Below are 20744 nucleotides of genomic sequence, written 5' to 3'. Positions count from 1 at the left end.
CTGGAACAACAGGCCCACCAATGCCTTTTGTGTGCGTTGGCCACGATGCTTTTCAGCTTTCTAAACACCTACTCAAACCATACGGTAGTCGTGGATTAACACACCGGAAAAGAATCTATAACTATCGGTTAACCAGAGCGCGCAGAGTGGTGGAGTGCGCGTTTGGAATTTTAACTGCCAAATGGAGAGTCCTGTTAACAGCCATGAAAATGAAAACAGAGACTGTGGATGAGGTGGTGAAGGCCTGTGTAATCCTGCACAATTTTGTCCTTTCAAAAGAACCCGTTTCCATCGATGAAAATCTGTCTGAAACCACCTTGTGGGATTATGAGCAGCAAACTTTTCGGAGTACGGGCTCAGTGGCAAGAAAGAGGGACACCTTTGCAGACTATTTTGTGACACCAGAGGGACAAGTGGACTGGCAAGATGATATGATATAATTTCCTTCATACCAATTGTGAGTACCATTTTTTTTGTTTTTTGTCTTTTTTAACTGAAATTTTACCAAGTGTTTGGTTTTCCCAAGCATTGTGTTACCATGTCATTTGGTTTACCAAGTGTTTTTTTTTAAGTTTTACACTTTGCAGTGTTACCAATTGTTGGGTACAAAGCGTAAAGTTTTACCAAGTGTTGTGTACCAAGCGTTTTACACTTTGAAATGTTAACAAGTGTTGGGTACCAAATGTTGTGCTACCAAGTGTTGTTTTTTTGGACCTTGTACACCACCGGTGTACTGTGAAATATTACCCAATGTTGTGTTACCAAGTGTTGGTTTTTTGTACCTTGTACACCACCGGTGTACTGTGAAATATTACCCAGTGTTGTGTTACCAAGTGTTGTGTTACCAAATGTTGTGTTTACCTTTTACACCACTGGTGTACTTTGAATATTTCTAAAGAAAGAAACAAAAAAGAAACACAATAAAGTTTTTTGAAAAAAAAAAAAAAAAAAAAAGAATAGTTTATTTCTGAATTTGTAATAACTTTTTTTTTTAAAAAAAATTTTTTTTGGTATCTTAAACCTTTTTTGTAATTTTTTTTTTTTTTTGGGTATATAGTACCTTTTTTGTAAATCTTTTTTTTTTTTTGGTATGTATTACCTTTTTTTGGAAAACAGAAAAAACATTATAAAGTGTGATAATGTTGGGTGGAGATAGTATTGGAGAGGTTAACAGGGTTGACCACATCGAGGGGGGGGGGGTAGACGACTGGGGAGGGAGTTGGTGAGGACCAGAAGTGGAAGGGGGGTTTAACACATGTGGTTGGGGCAGGAGTGGACGGACAGACGAGGTTTGTGGGTATATTGAAGGTGTATGTGGGGGTGGGTATGGTGAGGGCAGTGGGGAAGGAAGGTACTGGGAAGAATGGAATGGGGAACTAGAGAAAGGAGAGGGAGTGGTAGGAGGAGGGACGGGGGAAGGATGGACGGGGGAAGGATGGACAGAGGGAAGGATGGGATGCTTCAGCAAGTACTTCCACTAGAGCATTCTGACAGGCTTGCATCACACGCATCTGCTGGTGAGTACTTAAACCTTCCATTTGCCGGACAACAGATTGAAAAAAGGTATGTCTCGGTGTCTGGTTTGATTCTAAATTCATCTGTTCCATGTATCTTCTGAGTTCCATGATACTTTGATTGATCATGGTCAACCCAGAAGATAATCGTTCTCCATAAGTGTGGAAACCATGCTGGACAGATGAGTTTAGACTCAAACAGTCAGACAAGGTCATCCTTTCCTGACTCCTCAGACGCTGCCGGCCAGAACCAAAAGTTGGTCGAGATGTTGCGGCAGTGTCTGAGGGGTGGGGAACAGGGAACAAGTCGTCACCAGCAGCTTCATGTGATGAAGTCTGCCCTGCTGCTCCAGTGCTGGTGGAGGGGATAGAGGGATGAGACAATAGGGTAGGTACAGAGGGGTCGGATACCTCGATGTGGTCACCGGGGGCGGTCTCACTAGGGATCACTCCAGAGGGACGCAACTCTGATGCAGACTCCCGGGTCCTGCAGATGGTGCTAAAAAAAAAAAAAGAGAAAAAATGTATATTAAAAATATTGATATTTAATTTAAGTCTGCTGAAAAAAAATTTGGTTAAACATTTCTACTACAGAAATGGTTTGGGGAATATTTACCTTCTGCACACCATTGTTGATCGCAGGAACGCCAGGGCTTTGTAGTTTTTGTACTGGGGTCCTCGGCGTCCTCCCGATCCACTCGGGGTCTGCATCTCCTTGTTGTAGTGCCTCTTGAAGCGATCCCAGAGCGACCGCCACCGTGTGATAACCCTGTCACCTATGAAGCAAAAAAAAAAAAAAAAAGGGTTTAGTATTCAACACTTCACATGCTGGAATATAAGTTACTGAAGTTGTAATAATTAGGCACAAAATCCCTGGCCCTCGCATTGAGTTCCCCCCAGTTCTCAATAACTGAAGAACAGACCTCATCCCAGAGCCGTCGGGTGGTTGGTTGGTCGGCGTGTAAACGGTTTGCCATGTTCCACAGCGGCTCCCGGTTTTCCACCTCACGGATGAGTTCATCTGTATCAATTATGACACCCTCCTCCAGATGTCTCCGGGGAGCACGCTGTGAAACCTGTGAAGATAAAAAACAAAACAAAAAAAAAAAAAAAAAAATTACATTCTATTCAAACACATGATGTTCATTTAAACAATTATCCAAATAGGGTTACTTACAGCTTGCCGACCACCAGATGCATCACCTTGACGACCCTGGGATGTCCTGGGAGTCACTCTAGTGTGGGCACCGGATTCTGAAGACTGTGGGGAAAAAAAAAAAAAAAAAAAAAAAAAAAAAAAAATTTTGTTTGGATGAAGCGTAGTTATTGTGTGTGTACTGTGATGAATGTTTGTGTTGGGTGTAGCATTATGTATGTGCTAAACTTACACTCTGCGCACCCCCTCCTTGTGTCTCTCCACCCTGCACGTCTCCTCCTGGAAGCTCCTCTGAATCAGCTTCCTGTCAAAACATAATACATGGATAGTGTTTTTAACCAAAAAAAAAAAAAATAAGTTTAAACAAAAATTTTTTTTTTACCTCAGCTCGCTGATGATGTGAGGGGGAGCTTTCAGGAGAAGACATTACGGTTTGGGGCAGCTGCAGTGCTTCCTGAACTGATCTGCAAGTATAAAGACAATTGTTAAGCTACTATACAAAGGATCATAATAAGCTTTCAGGACTTTATACTTACAGGGAAACAAATGGTTGCCTGTTCTCTGCTGCGGCCTGGCTGGCCGTCTCTGCTGCTGTCAGGCTGACCGTCTCTGCTGCGTTCTCGCCATTCGTCTCTGCTGCGGTCTCGTTCACCATCCCTGCTGCGGCCTGGCTGGCCGTGTCTGCTGCTGCCTTTCTGGTGGCGCTTCATGAAGTGATCTGCAAGTATAAAGAAAATGATATGAAAGTTAAAAAAAAAAAAAATCTTCATTTGTATATAATTTGTGTAATTCCTTGAAACTAAGTATACGCAGTTTTAAGTGTTTGCATGTTTAAATTCCCTTATCTCTCACCGAGTGTAACCACAGTGATTGAAGGTGTGTAATATTTTGTGTAAACCCACACATTATCTTTGCATGTGTTTGAATTCCCTGAAAAAGTGTAACTGAGTGTAACCAGTGATTGAAGGTGTGTAACTGCTGTGTATACCAGTGTTTGCATTCCCTCAACGAAGGTGTAACCAGTGATTGAAGGTGTTTAATTTCTGTGTATACCCACACTGTGTTTGCATGTTTTTGAATTCCCTGAAAAACTCTCACCGAGATTTTAACCTGTGATTTAAGGTGTGTAATTGCTGTGTATACCCAGATTTTTTTCATGGTATGTTGCAATATAATTTTTTTTTTCCAACAAATAGGAGCTATTCTGCTCTTTATTTTAAATACCACAATAAATGAAAAATAAAAAACAGATTTACAACAGATACATTAATCACACCACAATTGCAAATATGAAAATAAAATCCAATAAACATGCAAAAGAAAAACAATTAAAATATTAAAAAAAAACAAAAAAAAAAAAAACAAAAACAAAAAAACACACACAAACACGCATAACACACAGCCAGGCCACACACACACACACACAGTCTTGCAGGTGGAAGATTTGCAGCGGAGCAGACAGGTTTTGTAGCTCTAGTTTGGTCTTCTATCAGTCAGGCTGGTGTTTGATGTCTGGCTCGGTGTCTTCAGTGTGGCTGTTGCCAGATGTCTGGGCCCAATTACACCACATACAATACCAGTTAGGTCGGTTTCACATTTGCACTTTATAGCGCAGCGATGACCTGCACACGGCCGCCGCTAATCACCGCCCCATCCGGTCATCACCGCCTACTAGCGCACATGGACGCTTGCGATCTGCACACCTTATCTTTTTCAAGGTGTGCCGTGCGCGCCAAAATGCAACATGCTGCGTTTGGCGCACAAGGGCACACCTTCAAAAGTGCGCAGCACACAGTAAAATCCTGCCAGCGCACGATCTGCGCACCCTATGCTAAAGATAGGGTGCGCAGATCGCAAGCGTTCATGTGCGCTAGTAGGCGGCGATGACCGGATGGGGTGGGGATTAGTGGCGGACGTGTGCAGGTCATCGCTGCGCTATAAAGTGCAAATGTGAAACCGGCCTTACACCACACAATCACAGCATAAGAAATACAATATTACAGTTGTATGAAAATAAAATGCAGTACACATGCAACAGAAAAAAAAAAAAAAAAAATAAAAAGGATAGAAAAAAAATATACACACAGACATGCAACACTCGCAGACCACACACACACACAGGCAGGCTACACACTAGCAGGCCATACACACACACACAGAAATGTCATAAATAGGTATACTCACACTTGTAGGCGAGCTGGTACTGGCAGGCCTCTTGAGCTGATATGTGTGGCAGCTTGGTGGCTGTCCGGCAGGCTTCGTGCTTGGCTCCTGGCAGGCTTGCTGGCTGACTGCTACTGCATGTCTGGGCCCAATTAGCCCACCTTATATAGTTTTGGGACTGTCTGGAAAAGTATCTTTTTTCTGGGCATGCGCAGTGCGATTTTGCAGATCCTGCTGGCGGATTCCGCAAAATCGCGGGTCCTGGCGGATCCGCCGCCCATAGGCGGCCATTCTACCGCATGGCGGATTACGGCGGATCTGCCGCCACCCGCAATTTTGACAGCGAAAAAAAATGTTGCAAGCTCCGTCCCCCTCAGACAGAATCTGCAAGGAATTTTTTGCGGATCCACCGAATACCGGACGCAACGGACGACCATCCGTCAAAATCTGCCACTAATGTATCCCAATGGGGGATCTGCAACAAGAAAAAGCGGATCCGCAATTTTCAAATTTTGGCGGATTTTGACTGATGGCAAAAAACTGAAGTGTGAAAGAGGTCTAACATGTAACTTTTTTTGTGCGTCGTGTCCGCCATTTTCAACCGCGCATGCGCGGCCGAAACTCCGCCCCCGCCTTCCTGGACATTACAATGGGGCAGCGGATGCATTGAAAAACTGCATCCGCTGCCCCCGTTGTGCAAATCTTTCACAACGTGCGTCGGTACGTCGGCCCGACACATTACGACAGGCGCGTACCGACGCAAGTGTGAAAGTAGCCTAAGCGGAAGGGAGAAATGCAGCAGATTTCGCTCACAAGCAAATTCTACTCGCTTTTCAGGGAAGGATGGAAGCGCAATAATTGATTGCTGTGGACAGCGACCCCATGAGGCCCTTTTGATAATGACAGGTCCTCTGACCACACCGAAATTATATACAACTGATACAACTACCAGAGGCCCCACAGGCTCCGGATGCACGAGCCTTCCCGCGCCGCAGAGCTGACAGGACACATGGGGGCGGAGTCGCCGCTGGTTGCTGCTTCCTGTGCGCTGTACTGTCGGTATGGCGGCTGCGGGATCCGGGAGCGGAGCGGGGAAGAGCCTACTGCACTTCATCAAATGTGTGGGGCAGCTGAAGGTGAAGTAGTGGCCGCTCCTTGCAGGGTATGCAGTGCGGGGACACCCGGGCCTGTGCGGTGTCATGGCAGTGCCGGCTTCTTCCAGCAGCAGCGCTTACTATCCTGGAGGTGCACGAGACCGAGCTGAAAGCCTGAGGCAAAATCACACTGCCCTGTATTTGTGTATTGGGCTATATACTGAGCCATAGGACGGTGGTGTCACATTGCTATAGTGCGCACTACTGTCGGTGCTCCTCCATATACAGTGCACTATATAGATATATACTGAGCCATAGGACGGTGGTGTCACATTGCTATAGTGCGCACTACTGTCGGTGCTCCTCCATATACAGTGCACTATATAGATATATACTGAGCCATAGGACGATAGTGTCACATTGCTATAGAGCGCACTACTGCCGGTGCTCCTCCATATACAGTGCATCCTATAGATATATACTGAGCCATAGGACAGTGGTGTCACATTGCTATAGTGCGCACTACTGCCGGTGCTCCTCCATATACAGTGCACTATATAGATATATACTGAGCCATAGGATGATAGTGTCACATTGCTATAGTGCGCACTACTGCCGGTGCTCCTCCATATACAGTGCACTATATAGATATATATACTGAGCCATAGGACAGTGGTGTCACATTGCTATAGTGCGCACTACTGCCGGTGCTCCTCCATATACAGTGCACTATATAGATATATACTGAGCCATAGGACGGTGGTGTCACATTGCTATAGTGCGCTCTACTGCAGGTGCTCCTCCATATACAGTGCACTATATAGATATATACTGAGCCATAGGACGGTGGTGTCACATTGCTATAGAGCGCACTACTGCCGGTGCTCCTCCATATACAATGCACTATATAGATATATACTGAGCCATAGGACGGTGGTGTCACATTGCTATAGTGCGCACTACTGCCGGTGCTCCTCCATATACAGTGCACTATATAGGTATATACTGAGCCATAGGACGGTGGTGTCACATTGCTATAGTGCGCACTACTGCCGGTGCTCCTCCATATACAGTGCACTATATAGATATATACTGAGCCATAGGACGGTGGTGTCACATTGCTATAGTGCGCACTACTGCCGGTGCTCCTCCATATACAGTGCACTATATAGGTATATACTGAGCCATAGGACGGTGGTGTCACATTGCTATAGTGCGCACTACTGCCGGTGCTCCTCCATATACAGTGCACTATATAGGTATATACTGAGCCATAGGACAGTGGTGTCACATTGCTATAGTGCGCACTACTGCCGGTGCTCCTCCATATACAGTGCACTATATAGATATATACTGAGCCATAGGACGGTGGTGTCACATTGCTATAGTGCGCACTACTGCAGGTGCTCCTCCATATACAGTGCACTATATAGATATATACTGAGCCATAGGACGGTGGTGTCACATTGCTATAGTGCGCACTACTGCCGGTGCTCCTCCATATACAGTGCACTATATAGGTATATACTGAGCCATAGGACGGTGGTGTCACATTGCTATAGTGCGCACTACTGTCGGTGCTCCTCCATATACAGTGCACTATATAGATATATACTGAGCCATAGGACGGTGGTGTCACATTGCTATAGTGCGCACTACTGCAGGTGCTCCTCCATATACAGTGCACTATATAGGTATATACTGAGCCATAGGACGATAGTGTCCCATTGCTATAGTGCGCACTACTGCAGGTGCTCCTCCATATACAGTGCACTATATAGATATATACTGAGCCATAGGACGGTGGTGTCACATTGCTATAGTGCGCACTACTGCAGGTGCTCCTCCATATACAGTGCACTATATAGATATATACTGAGCCATAGGACGGTGGTGTCACATTACTATAGTGCGCACTACTGCCGGTGCTCCTCCATATACAGTGCACTCTATAGATATATACTGAGCCATAGGACGGTGGTGTCACATTGCTATAGTGCGCACTACTGCAGGTGCTCCTCCATATACAGTGCACTATATAGGTATATACTGAGCCATAGGACGGTGGTGTCACATTGCTATAGTGCGCACTACTGCAGGTGCTCCTCCATATACAGTGCACTATATAGGTATATACTGAGCCATAGGACGGTGGTGTCACATTGCTATAGTGCGCACTACTGTCGGTGCTCCTCCATATACAGTGCACTATATAGATATATACTGAGCCATAGGACGGTGGTGTCACATTGCTATAGTGCGCACTACTGCCGGTGCTCCTCCATATACAGTGCACTATATAGATATATACTGAGCCATAGGACGGTGGTGTCACATTGCTATAGTGCGCACTACTGCCGGTGCTCCTCCATATACAGTGCACTATATAGATATATACTGAGCCATAGGATGATAGTGTCACATTGCTATAGTGCGCACTACTGCCGGTGCTCCTCCATATACAGTGCACTATATAGGTATATACTGAGCCATAGGACGATAGTGTCACATTGCTATAGTGCGCACTACTGCCGGTGCTCCTCCATATACAGTGCACTATATAGATATATACTGAGCCATAGGACGGTGGTGTCACATTGCTATAGTGCGCACTACTGCCGGTGCTCCTCCATATACAGTGCACTATATAGATATATACTGAGCCATAGGATGATAGTGTCACATTGCTATAGTGCGCACTACTGCCGGTGCTCCTCCATATACAGTGCACTATATAGGTATATACTGAGCCATAGGACGGTGGTATCACATTGCTATAGTGCGCACTACTGCCGGTGCTCCTCCATATACAGTGCACTATATAGATATATACTGAGCCATAGGACGATAGTGTCACATTGCTATAGTGCGCACTACTGCCGGTGCTCCTCCATATACAGTGCACTATATAGATATATACTGAGCCATAGGATGATAGTGTCACATTGCTATAGTGCGCACTACTGCCGGTGCTCCTCCATATACAGTGCACTATATAGATATATACTGAGCCATAGGACGGTGGTATCACATTGCTATAGTGCGCACTACTGCCGGTGCTCCTCCATATACAGTGCACTATATAGATATATACTGAGCCATAGGACGGTGGTATCACATTGCTATAGTGCGCACTACTGCCGGTGCTCCTCCATATACAGTGCACTATATAGATATATACTGAGCCATAGGACGATAGTGTCACATTGCTATAGTGCGCACTACTGCCGGTGCTCCTCCATATACAGTGCACTATATAGATATATACTGAGCCATAGGATGATAGTGTCACATTGCTATAGTGCGCACTACTGCCGGTGCTCCTCCATATACAGTGCACTATATAGGTATATACTGAACCATAGGACGGTGGTGTCACATTGCTATAGTGCGCACTACTGCCGGTGCTCCTCCATATACAGTGCACTATATAGATATATACTGAGCCATAGGACGATAGTGTCACATTGCTATAGTGCGCACTACTGCCGGTGCTCCTCCATATACAGTGCACTATATAGATATATACTGAGCCATAGGACGATAGTGTCACATTGCTATAGTGCGCACTACTGTCGGTGCTCCTCCATATACAGTGCACTATATAGATATACACTGAGCCATAGGACAATAGTGTCACATTGCTATAGTGCGCACTACTGCCGGTGCTCCTCCATATACAGTGCACTATATAGATATATATACTGAGCCATAGGACGGTGGTGTCACATTGCTATAGTGCGCACTACTGCCGGTGCTCCTCCATATATAGTGCACTATATAGATATATATACTGAGCCATAGGACGGTGGTGTCACATTGCTATAGTGCGCACTACTGCCGGTGCTCCTCCATATACAGTGCACTATAGAGATATATACTGAGCCGTAGGACGGTGGTGTCACATTGCTATAGTGCGCACTACTGCCGGTGCTCCTCCATATACAGTGCACTATATAGATATATACTGAGCCATAGGACGGTGGTGTCACATTGCTATAGTGCGCACTACTGCCGGTGCTCCTCCATATACAGTGCACTTTATAGATATATACTGAGCCATAGGATGATAGTGTCACATTGCTATAGTGCGCACTACTGCCGGTGCTCCTCCATATACAGTGCACTATATAGGTATATACTGAGCCATAGGACGATAGTGTCACATTGCTATAGTGCGCACTACTGCCGGTGCTCCTCCATATACAGTGCACTATATAGATATATACTGAGCCATAGGACGATAGTGTCACATTGCTATAGTGCGCACTACTGTCGGTGCTCCTCCATATACAGTGCACTATATAGATATACACTGAGCCATAGGACAATAGTGTCACATTGCTATAGTGCGCACTACTGCCGGTGCTCCTCCATATACAGTGCACTATATAGATATATATACTGAGCCATAGGACGGTGGTGTCACATTGCTATAGTGCGCACTACTGCCGGTGCTCCTCCATATATAGTGCACTATATAGATATATATACTGAGCCATAGGACGGTGGTGTCACATTGCTATAGAGCGCACTAATACCGGTGCTCCTCCATATACAGTGCACTATATAGATATATACTGAGCCATAGGACGATAGTGTCACATTGCTATAGTGCGCACTACTGCCGGTGCTCCTCCATATACAGTGCACTATATAGATATACACTGAGCCATAGGACAATAGTGTCACATTGCTATAGTGCGCACTAATGCCGGTGCTCCTCCATATACAGTGCACTAAATAGGTATATACTGAGCCATAGGACGGTGGTGTCACATTGCTATAGTGCGCACTACTGCAGGTGCTCCTCCATATACAGTGCACTATATAGATATATACTGAGCCATAGGACGATAGTGTCACATTGCTATAGAGCGCACTACTGCCGGTGCTCCACCATATACAGTGCACTATATAGGTATATACTGAGCCATAGGACGATAGTGTCACATTGCTATACAGCGCACTACTGCCGGTGCTCCTCCATATACAGTGCACTATATAGATATATACTGAGCCATAGGACGGTGGTGTCACATTGCAATAGAGCGCACTACTGTCGGTGCTCCTCCATATACAGTGCACTATATAGATATATACTGAGCCATAGGACGATAGTGTCACATTGCTATAGTGCGCACTACTGCAGGTGCTCCTCCATATACAGTGCACTATATAGATATATACTGAGCCATAGGACGATAGTGTCACATTGCTATAGTGCGCACTACTGCCGGTGCTCCTCCATATACAGTGCACTATATAGGTATATACTGAGCCATAGGACGATAGTGTCACATTGCTATAGAGCGCACTACTGCCGGTGCTCCTCCATATACAGTGCACTATATAGATATATACTGAGCCATTGGACGGTGGTGTCACATTGCTATAGTGCGCACTACTGCCGGTGCTCCTCCATATACAGTGCACTATATAGATATATATACTGAGCCATAGGACAATAGTTTCACATTGCTATAGAGCGCACTACTGTCGGTGCTCCTCCATATACAGTGCACTATATAGATATACTCTGAGCCACAGGACGGTGGTGTCACATTGCTATAGTGCGCACTACTGCCGGTGCTCCTCCATATACAGTGCACTATATAGATATATATACTGAGCCATAGGACGGTGGTGTCACATTGCTATAGTGCGCACTACTGCCGTTGCTCCTCCATATACAGTGCACTATATAGAAATATACTGAGCCTAGGACGATAGTGTCACATTGGTATAGAGCGCACTACTGCCGGTGCTCCTCCATATACAGTGCACTATATAGATATATACTGAGCCATAGGACGATAGTGTCACATTGCTCTAATGCGCACTACTGCCGGTGCTCCTCCATATACAGTGCACTATATAGGTATATACTGAGCCATAGGACGTTGGTGTCACATTGCTATAGTGCGCACTACTGCCGGTGCTCCTCCATATACAGTGCACTATATAGGTATATACTGAGCCATAGGACGATAGTGTCACATTGCTATAGTGCGCACTACTGCCGGTGCTCCTCCATATACAGTGCACTATAGAGATATATACTGAGCCGTAGGACGGTGGTGTCACATTGCTATAGTGCGCACTACTGCCGGTGCTCCTCCATATGCAGTGCACTATATAGATATATACTGAGCCATAGGATGATAGTGTCACATTGCTATAGTGCGCACTACTGCCGTTGCTCCTCCATATACAGTGCACTATATAGGTATATACTGAGCCATAGGACGATAGTGTCACATTGCTATAGTGCGCACTACTGCTGGTGCTCCTCCATATACAGTGCACTATATAGATATATACTGAGCCATAGGACGGTGGTGTCACATTGCTATAGTGCGCACTACTGCCGGTGCTCCTCCATATACAGTGCACTATATAGATATATACTGAGCCATAGGATGATAGTGTCACATTGCTATAGTGCGCACTACTGCCGGTGCTCCTCCATATACAGTGCACTATATAGGTATATACTGAGCCATAGGACGGTGGTGTCACATTGCTATAGTGCGCACTACTGCCGGTGCTCCTCCATATACAGTGCACTATATAGATATATACTGAGCCATAGGACGATAGTGTCACATTGCTATAGTGCGCACTACTGCCGGTGCTCCTCCATATACAGTGCACTATATAGATATATACTGAGCCATAGGACGATAGTGTCACATTGCTATAGTGCGCACTACTGTCGGTGCTCCTCCATATACAGTGCACTATATAGATATACACTGAGCCATAGGACGATAGTGTCACATTGCTATAGTGCGCACTACTGCCGGTGCTCCTCCATATACAGTGCACTATATAGATATATACTGAGCCATAGGACGATAGTGTCACATTGCTATAGTGCGCACTACTGCCGGTGCTCCTCCATATACAGTGCACTATATAGATATATACTGAGCCATAGGACGATAGTGTCACATTGCTATAGTGCGCACTACTGCCGGTGCTCCTCCATATACAGTGCACTATATAGATATATACTGAGCCATAGGACGATAGTGTCACATTGCTATAGTGCGCACTACTGCCGGTGCTCCTCCATATACAGTGCACTATATAGATATATATACTGAGCCATAGGACGGTGGTGTCACATTGCTATAGTGCGCACTACTGCCGGTGCTCCTCCATATATAGTGCACTATATAGATATATATACTGAGCCATAGGACGGTGGTGTCACATTGCTATAGAGCGCACTAATGCCGGTGCTCCTCCATATACAGTGCACTATATAGATATATACTGAGCCATAGGACGATAGTGTCACATTGCTATAGTGCGCACTACTGCCGGTGCTCCTCCATATACAGTGCACTATATAGATATACACTGAGCCATAGGACAATAGTGTCACATTGCTATAGAGCGCACTACTGCCGGTGCTCCACCATATACAGTGCACTATATAGGTATATACTGAGCCATAGGACGATAGTGTCACATTGCTATACAGCGCACTACTGCCGGTGCTCCTCCATATACAGTGCACTATATAGATATATACTGAGCCATAGGACGGTGGTGTCACATTGCAATAGAGCGCACTACTGTCGGTGCTCCTCCATATACAGTGCACTATATAGATATATACTGAGCCATAGGACGATAGTGTCACATTGCTATAGTGCGCACTACTGCAGGTGCTCCTCCATATACAGTGCACTATATAGATATATACTGAGCCATAGGACGATAGTGTCACATTGCTATAGTGCGCACTACTGCCGGTGCTCCTCCATATACAGTGCACTATATAGGTATATACTGAGCCATAGGACGATAGTGTCACATTGCTATAGAGCGCACTACTGCCGGTGCTCCTCCATATACAGTGCACTATATAGATATATACTGAGCCATAGGACGGTGGTGTCACATTGCTATAGTGCGCACTACTGCCGGTGCTCCTCCATATACAGTGCACTATATAGATATATATATACTGAGCCATAGGACGGTGGTGTCACATTGCTATAGTGCGCACTACTGCCGGTGCTCCTCCATCTACAGTGCACTATATAGATATATATACACTGAGCCATAGGACAATAGTTTAACATTGCTATAGAGCGCACTACTGTCGGTGCTCCTCCATATACAGTGCACTATATAGATATACTCTGAGCCACAGGACGGTGGTGTCACATTGCTATAGTGCGCACTACTGCCGGTGCTCCTCCATATACAGTGCACTATATAGATATATATACTGAGCCATAGGACGGTGGTGTCACATTGCTATAGTGCGCACTACTGCCGTTGCTCCTCCATATACAGTGCACTATATAGAAATATACTGAGCCTAGGAAGATAGTGTCACATTGGTATTGAGCGCACTACTGCCGGTGCTCCTCCATATACAGTGCACTATATAGATATATACTGAGCCATAGGACGATAGTGTCACATTGCTATAGTGCGCACTACTGCCGCTGGTCCTCCATATACAGTGCACTATATAGATATACACTGAGCCATAGGACAATAGTGTCACATTGCTATAGTGCGCACTACTGCCGGTGCTCCTCCATATACAGTGCACTATATAGATATATATACTGAGCCATAGGACGGTGGTGTCACATTGCTATAGTGCGCACTACTGCCGGTGCTCCTCCATATACAGTGCACTATATAGATATATATACTGAGCCATAGGACGGTGGTGTCACATTGCTATAGAGCGCACTAATGCCGGTGCTCCTCCATATACAGTGCACTATATAGATATATACTGAGCCATAGGACGATAGTGTCACATTGCTATAGTGCGCACTACTGCCGGTGCTCCTCCATATACAGTGCACTATATAGATATACACTGAGCCATAGGACAATAGTGTCACATTGCTATAGTGCGCACTAATGCCGGTGCTCCTCCATATACAGTGCACTATATAGGTATATACTGAGCCATAGGACGGTGGTGTCACATTGCTATAGTGCGCACTACTGCCGGTGCTCCTCCATATACAGTGCACTATATAGATGTATACTGAGCCATAGGACGGTGGTGTCACATTGCTATAGTGCGCACTACTGCCGGTGCTCCTCCATATACAGTGCACTATATAGATATATACTGAGCCATAGGATGATAGTGTCACATTGCTATAGTGCGCACTACTGTCGGTGCTCCTCCATATACAGTGCACTATATAGATATACACTGAGCCATAGGACGATAGTGTCACATTGCTATAGTGCGCACTACTGCCGGTGCTCCTCCATATACAGTGCACTATATAGATATATACTGAGCCATAGGACGATAGTGTCACATTGCTATAGTGCGCACTACTGCCGGTGCTCCTCCATATACAGTGCACTATATAGATATATACTGAGCCATAGGACGATAGTGTCACATTGCTATAGTGCGCACTACTGCCGATGCTCCTCCATATACAGTGCACTATATAGATATATACTGAGCCATAGGACGATAGTGTCACATTGCTATAGTGCGCACTACTGCCGGTGCTCCTCCATATACAGTGCACTATATAGGTATATACTGAGCCATAGGACGGTGGTGTCACATTGCTATAGTGCGCACTACTGCCGGTGCTCCTCCATATACAGTGCACTATATAGATATATACTGAGCCATAGGACAATAGTGTCACATTGCTATAGTGCGCACTACTGCCGGTGCTCCTCCATATACAGTGCACTATATAGATATATACTGAGCCATAGGACGGTGGTGTCACATTGCTATAGTGCGCACTACTGCCGGTGCTCCTCCATATACAGTGCACTATATAGGTATATACTGAGCCATAGGACGGTGGTGTCACATTGCTATAGTGCGCACTACTGCCGGTGCTCCTCCATATACAGTGCACTATATAGATATATACTGAGCCATAGGACGATAGTGTCACATTGCTATAGTGCGCACTACTGTCGGTGCTCCTCCATATACAGTGCACTATATAGATATACACTGAGCCATAGGACAATAGTGTGACATTGCTATAGTGCGCACTACTGCCGGTGCTCCTCCATATACAGTGCACTATATAGATATATATACTGAGCCATAGGACGGTGGTGTCACATTGCTATAGTGCGCACTATTGCCGGTGCTCCTCCATATATAGTGCACTATATAGATATATATACTGAGCCATAGGACGGTGGTGTCACATTGCTATAGAGCGCACTAATGCCGGTGCTCCTCCATATACAGTGCACTATATAGATTTATACTGAGCCATAGGACGATAGTGTCCCATTGCTATAGTGCGCACTACTGCCGGTGCTCCTCCATATACAGTGCACTATATAGATATACACTGAGCCATAGGACAATAGTGTCACATTGCTATAGTGCGCACTAATGCCGGTGCTCCTCCATATACAGTGCACTAAATAGGTATATACTGAGCCATAGGACGGTGGTGTCACATTGCTATAGTGCGCACTACTGCAGGTGCTCCTCCATATACAGTACACTATATAGATATATACTGAGCCATAGGACGATAGTGTCACATTGCTATAGAGCGCACTACTGCCGGTGCTCCACCATATACAGTGCACTATATAGGTATATACTGAGCCATAGGACGATAGTGTCACATTGCTATAGAGCGCACTACTGTCGGTGCTCCTCCATATACAGTGCACTATATAGATATACTCTGAGCCACAGGACGGTGGTGTCACATTGCTATAGTGCGCACTACTGCCGGTGCTCCTCCATATACAGTGCACTATATAGATATATATACTGAGCCATAGGACGGTGGTGTCACATTGCTATAGTGCGCACTACTGCCGTTGCTCCTCCATATACAGTGCACTATATAGAAATATACTGAGCCTAGGACGATAGTGTCACATTGGTATAGAGCGCACTACTGCCGGTGCTCCTCCATATACAGTGCACTATATAGATATATACTGAGCCATAGGACGATAGTGTCACATTGCTATAGTGCGCACTACTGCCGCTGGTCCTCCATATACAGTGCACTATATAGATATACACTGAGCCATAGGACAATAGTGTCACATTGCTATAGTGCGCACTACTGCCGGTGCTCCTCCATATACAGTGCACTATATAGATATATATACTGAGCCATAGGACGGTGGTGTCACATTGCTATAGTGCGCACTACTGCCGGTGCTCCTCCATATACAGTGCACTATATAGATATATATACTGAGCCATAGGACGGTGGTGTCACATTGCTATAGAGCGCACTAATGCCGGTGCTCCTCCATGTACAGTGCACTATATAGATATATACTGAGCCATAGGACGATAGTGTCACATTGCTATAGTGCGCACTACTGCCGGTGCTCCTCCATATACAGTGCACTATATAGATATACACTGAGCCATAGGACAATAGTGTCACATTGCTATAGTGCGCACTAATGCCGGTGCTCCTCCATATACAGTGCACTATATAGGTATATACTGAGCCATAGGACGGTGGTGTCACATTGCTATAGTGCGCACTACTGCCGGTGCTCCTCCATATACAGTGCACTATATAGATATATACTGAGCCATAGGATGATAGTGTCACATTGCTATAGTGCGCACTACTGTCGGTGCTCCTCCATATACAGTGCACTATATAGATATACACTGAGCCATAGGACGATAGTGTCACATTGCTATAGTGCGCACTACTGCCGGTGCTCCTCCATATACAGTGCACTATATAGATATATACTGAGCCATAGGACGATAGTGTCACATTGCTATAGTGCGCACTACTGCCGGTGCTCCTCCATATACAGTGCACTATATAGATATATACTGAGCCATAGGACGATAGTGTCACATTGCTATAGTGCGCACTACTGCCGATGCTCCTCCATATACAGTGCACTATATAGATATATACTGAGCCATAGGACGATAGTGTCACATTGCTATAGTGCGCACTACTGCCGGTGCTCCTCCATATACAGTGCACTATATAGGTATATACTGAGCCATAGGACGGTGGTGTCACATTGCTATAGTGCGCACTACTGCCTGTGCTCCTCCATATACAGTGCACTATATAGATATATACTGAGCCATAGGACAATAGTGTCACATTGCTATAGTGCGCACTACTGCCGGTGCTCCTCCATATACAGTGCACTATATAGATATATACTGAGCCATAGGACGGTGGTGTCACATTGCTATAGTGCGCACTACTGCCGGTGCTCCTCCATATACAGTGCACTATATAGGTATATACTGAGCCATAGGACGGTGGTGTCACATTGCTATAGTGCGCACTACTGCCGGTGCTCCTCCATATACAGTGCACTATATAGATATATACTGAGCCATAGGACGATAGTGTCACATTGCTATAGTGCGCACTACTGTCGGTGCTCCTCCATATACAGTGCACTATATAGATATACACTGAGCCATAGGACAATAGTGTGACATTGCTATAGTGCGCACTACTGCCGGTGCTCCTCCATATACAGTGCACTATATAGATATATATACTGAGCCATAGGACGGTGGTGTCACATTGCTATAGTGCGCACTATTGCCGGTGCTCCTCCATATATAGTGCACTATATAGATATATATACTGAGCCATAGGACGGTGGTGTCACATTGCTATAGAGCGCACTAATGCCGGTGCTCCTCCATATACAGTGCACTATATAGATATATACTGAGCCATAGGACGATAGTGTCCCATTGCTATAGTGCGCACTACTGCCGGTGCTCCTCCATATACAGTGCACTATATAGATATACACTGAGCCATAGGACAATAGTGTCACATTGCTATAGTGCGCACTAATGCCGGTGCTCCTCCATATACAGTGCACTAAATAGGTATATACTGAGCCATAGGACGGTGGTGTCACATTGCTATAGTGCGCACTACTGCAGGTGCTCCTCCATATACAGTACACTATATAGATATATACTGAGCCATAGGACGATAGTGTCACATTGCTATAGAGCGCACTACTGCCGGTGCTCCACCATATACAGTGCACTATATAGGTATATACTGAGCCATAGGACGATAGTGTCACATTGCTATAGAGCGCACTACTGTCGGTGCTCCTCCATATACAGTGCACTATATAGATATACTCTGAGCCACAGGACGGTGGTGTCACATTGCTATAGTGCGCACTACTGCCGGTGCTCCTCCATATACAGTGCACTATATAGATATATATACTGAGCCATAGGACGGTGGTGTCACATTGCTATAGTGCGCACTACTGCCGTTGCTCCTCCATATACAGTGCACTATATAGAAATATACTGAGCCTAGGACGATAGTGTCACATTGGTATAGAGCGCACTACTGCCGGTGCTCCTCCATATACAGTGCACTATATAGATATATACTGAGCCATAGGACGATAGTGTCACATTGCTATAGTGCGCACTACTGCCGCTGGTCCTCCATATACAGTGCACTATATAGATATACACTTAGCCATAGGACAATAGTGTCACATTGCTATAGTGCGCATTACTGCCGGTGCTCCTCCATATACAGTGCACTATATAGATATATATACTGAGCCATAGGACGGTGGTGTCACATTGCTATAGTGCGCACTACTGCCGGTGCTCCTCCATATACAGTGCACTATATAGATATATATACTGAGCCATAGGACGGTGGTGTCACATTGCTATAGAGCGCACTAATGCCGGTGCTCCTCCATATACAGTGCACTATATAGATATATACTGAGCCATAGGACGATAGTGTCACATTGCTATAGTGCGCACTACTGCCGGTGCTCCTCCATATACAGTGCACTATATAGATATACACTGAGCCATAGGACAATAGTGTCACATTGCTATAGTGCGCACTAATGCCGGTGCTCCTCCATATACAGTGCACTATATAGGTATATACTGAGCCATAGGACGGTGGTGTCACATTGCTATAGTGCGCACTACTGCCGGTGCTCCTCCATATACAGTGCACTATATAGATATATACTGAGCCATAGGACGGTGGTGTCACATTGCTATAGTGCGCACTACTGCCGGTGCTCCTCCATATACAGTGCACTATATAGATATATACTGAGCCATAGGATGATAGTGTCACATTGCTATAGTGCGCACTACTGCCGGTGCTCCTCCATATACAGTGCACTATATAGGTATATACTGAGCCATAGGACGGTGGTGTCACATTGCTATAGTGCGCACTACTGCCGGTGCTCCTCCATATACAGTGCACTATATAGATATATACTGAGCCATAGGACAATAGTGTCACATTGCTATAGTGCGCACTACTGCCGGTGCTCCTCCATATACAGTGCACTATATAGATATATACTGAGCCATTGGACGGTGGTGTCACATTGCTATAGTGCGCACTACTGCCGGTGCTCCTCCATATACAGTGCACTATATAGGTATATACTGAGCCATAGGACGGTGGTGTCACATTGCTATAGTGCGCACTACTGCCGGTGCTCCTCCATATACAGTGCACTACATAGATATATACTGAGCCATAGGACGATAGTGTCACATTGCTATAGTGCGCACTACTGTCGGTGCTCCTCCATATACAGTGCACTATATAGATATACACTGAGCCATAGAACAATAGTGTCACATTGCTATAGTGCGCACTACTGCCGGTGCTCCTCCATATTCAGTGCACTATATAGATATATATACTGAGCCATAGGACGGTGGTGTCACATTGCTATAGTGCGCACTACTGCCGGTGCTCCTCCATATATAGTGCACTATATAGATATATATACTGAGCCATAGGACGG

At 45.3% G+C, this 20744-nt stretch overlaps 2 protein-coding genes across 4 annotated transcripts in view; one reads left to right on the top strand and one right to left on the bottom strand.

Annotated features, from left to right (window-relative positions):
* Positions 1–1053: 1053 nt before the first annotated feature.
* LOC141089392 (uncharacterized) lies at positions 1054–5671 on the bottom strand. The gene is made up of 8 exons (XM_073575753.1): positions 4855–5671; positions 3207–3388; positions 3053–3134; positions 2903–2974; positions 2692–2775; positions 2438–2590; positions 2131–2290; positions 1054–2013 (listed from the first exon to the last, which is right to left on the bottom strand). The coding sequence occupies exons 2-8, from the start codon at positions 3323–3325 to the stop codon at positions 1961–1963; spliced, it is 723 nt and encodes a 240-aa protein (XP_073431854.1). The 5' UTR covers positions 3326–3388; positions 4855–5671; the 3' UTR covers positions 1054–1960.
* Positions 5672–5754: 83 nt separating this feature from the next.
* HDDC2 (HD domain containing 2) overlaps positions 5755–20744 on the top strand; it is a 101732-nt gene continuing 86742 nt past the window's right edge. Inside the window, exon 1 of one of the 3 annotated variants that reach the window (XM_073575750.1) lies at positions 5755–5995. In XM_073575750.1, coding sequence (XP_073431851.1) covers positions 5804–5995 — 192 coding nt within the window. In that variant the 5' untranslated portion in view covers positions 5755–5803. Of the gene's footprint in view, positions 6079–20744 lie in introns of all 3 variants that reach the window. The other 2 variants (XM_073575752.1, XM_073575751.1) reach the window with 2 other exon arrangements.

The sequence above is a fragment of the Dendrobates tinctorius genome, unplaced genomic scaffold (genome assembly GCF_039654945.1).
Source record: "Dendrobates tinctorius isolate UK_male_01 unplaced genomic scaffold, ASM3965494v1 ptg000046l, whole genome shotgun sequence".
Classification (NCBI taxonomy): Eukaryota; Metazoa; Chordata; class Amphibia; order Anura; family Dendrobatidae; genus Dendrobates; species Dendrobates tinctorius.
This window is presented reverse-complemented; position numbering and strand designations above follow the sequence as displayed.

Coding starts and splice junctions, on each gene's coding strand:
- LOC141089392 (XM_073575753.1), bottom strand. CDS start 3,325: ATGGTGAACGAGACCGCAGCAGAGACGAATGGCGAGAACGCAGCAGAG. Junction 2,291..2,437: donor CCCGACGGCTCTGGGATGAG/GTCTGTTCTTCA, acceptor TTTGCTTCATAG/GTGACAGGGTTATCACACGG. Junction 2,014..2,130: donor TCAACAATGGTGTGCAGAAG/GTAAATATTCCC, acceptor TTTTTTTTTTAG/CACCATCTGCAGGACCCGGG.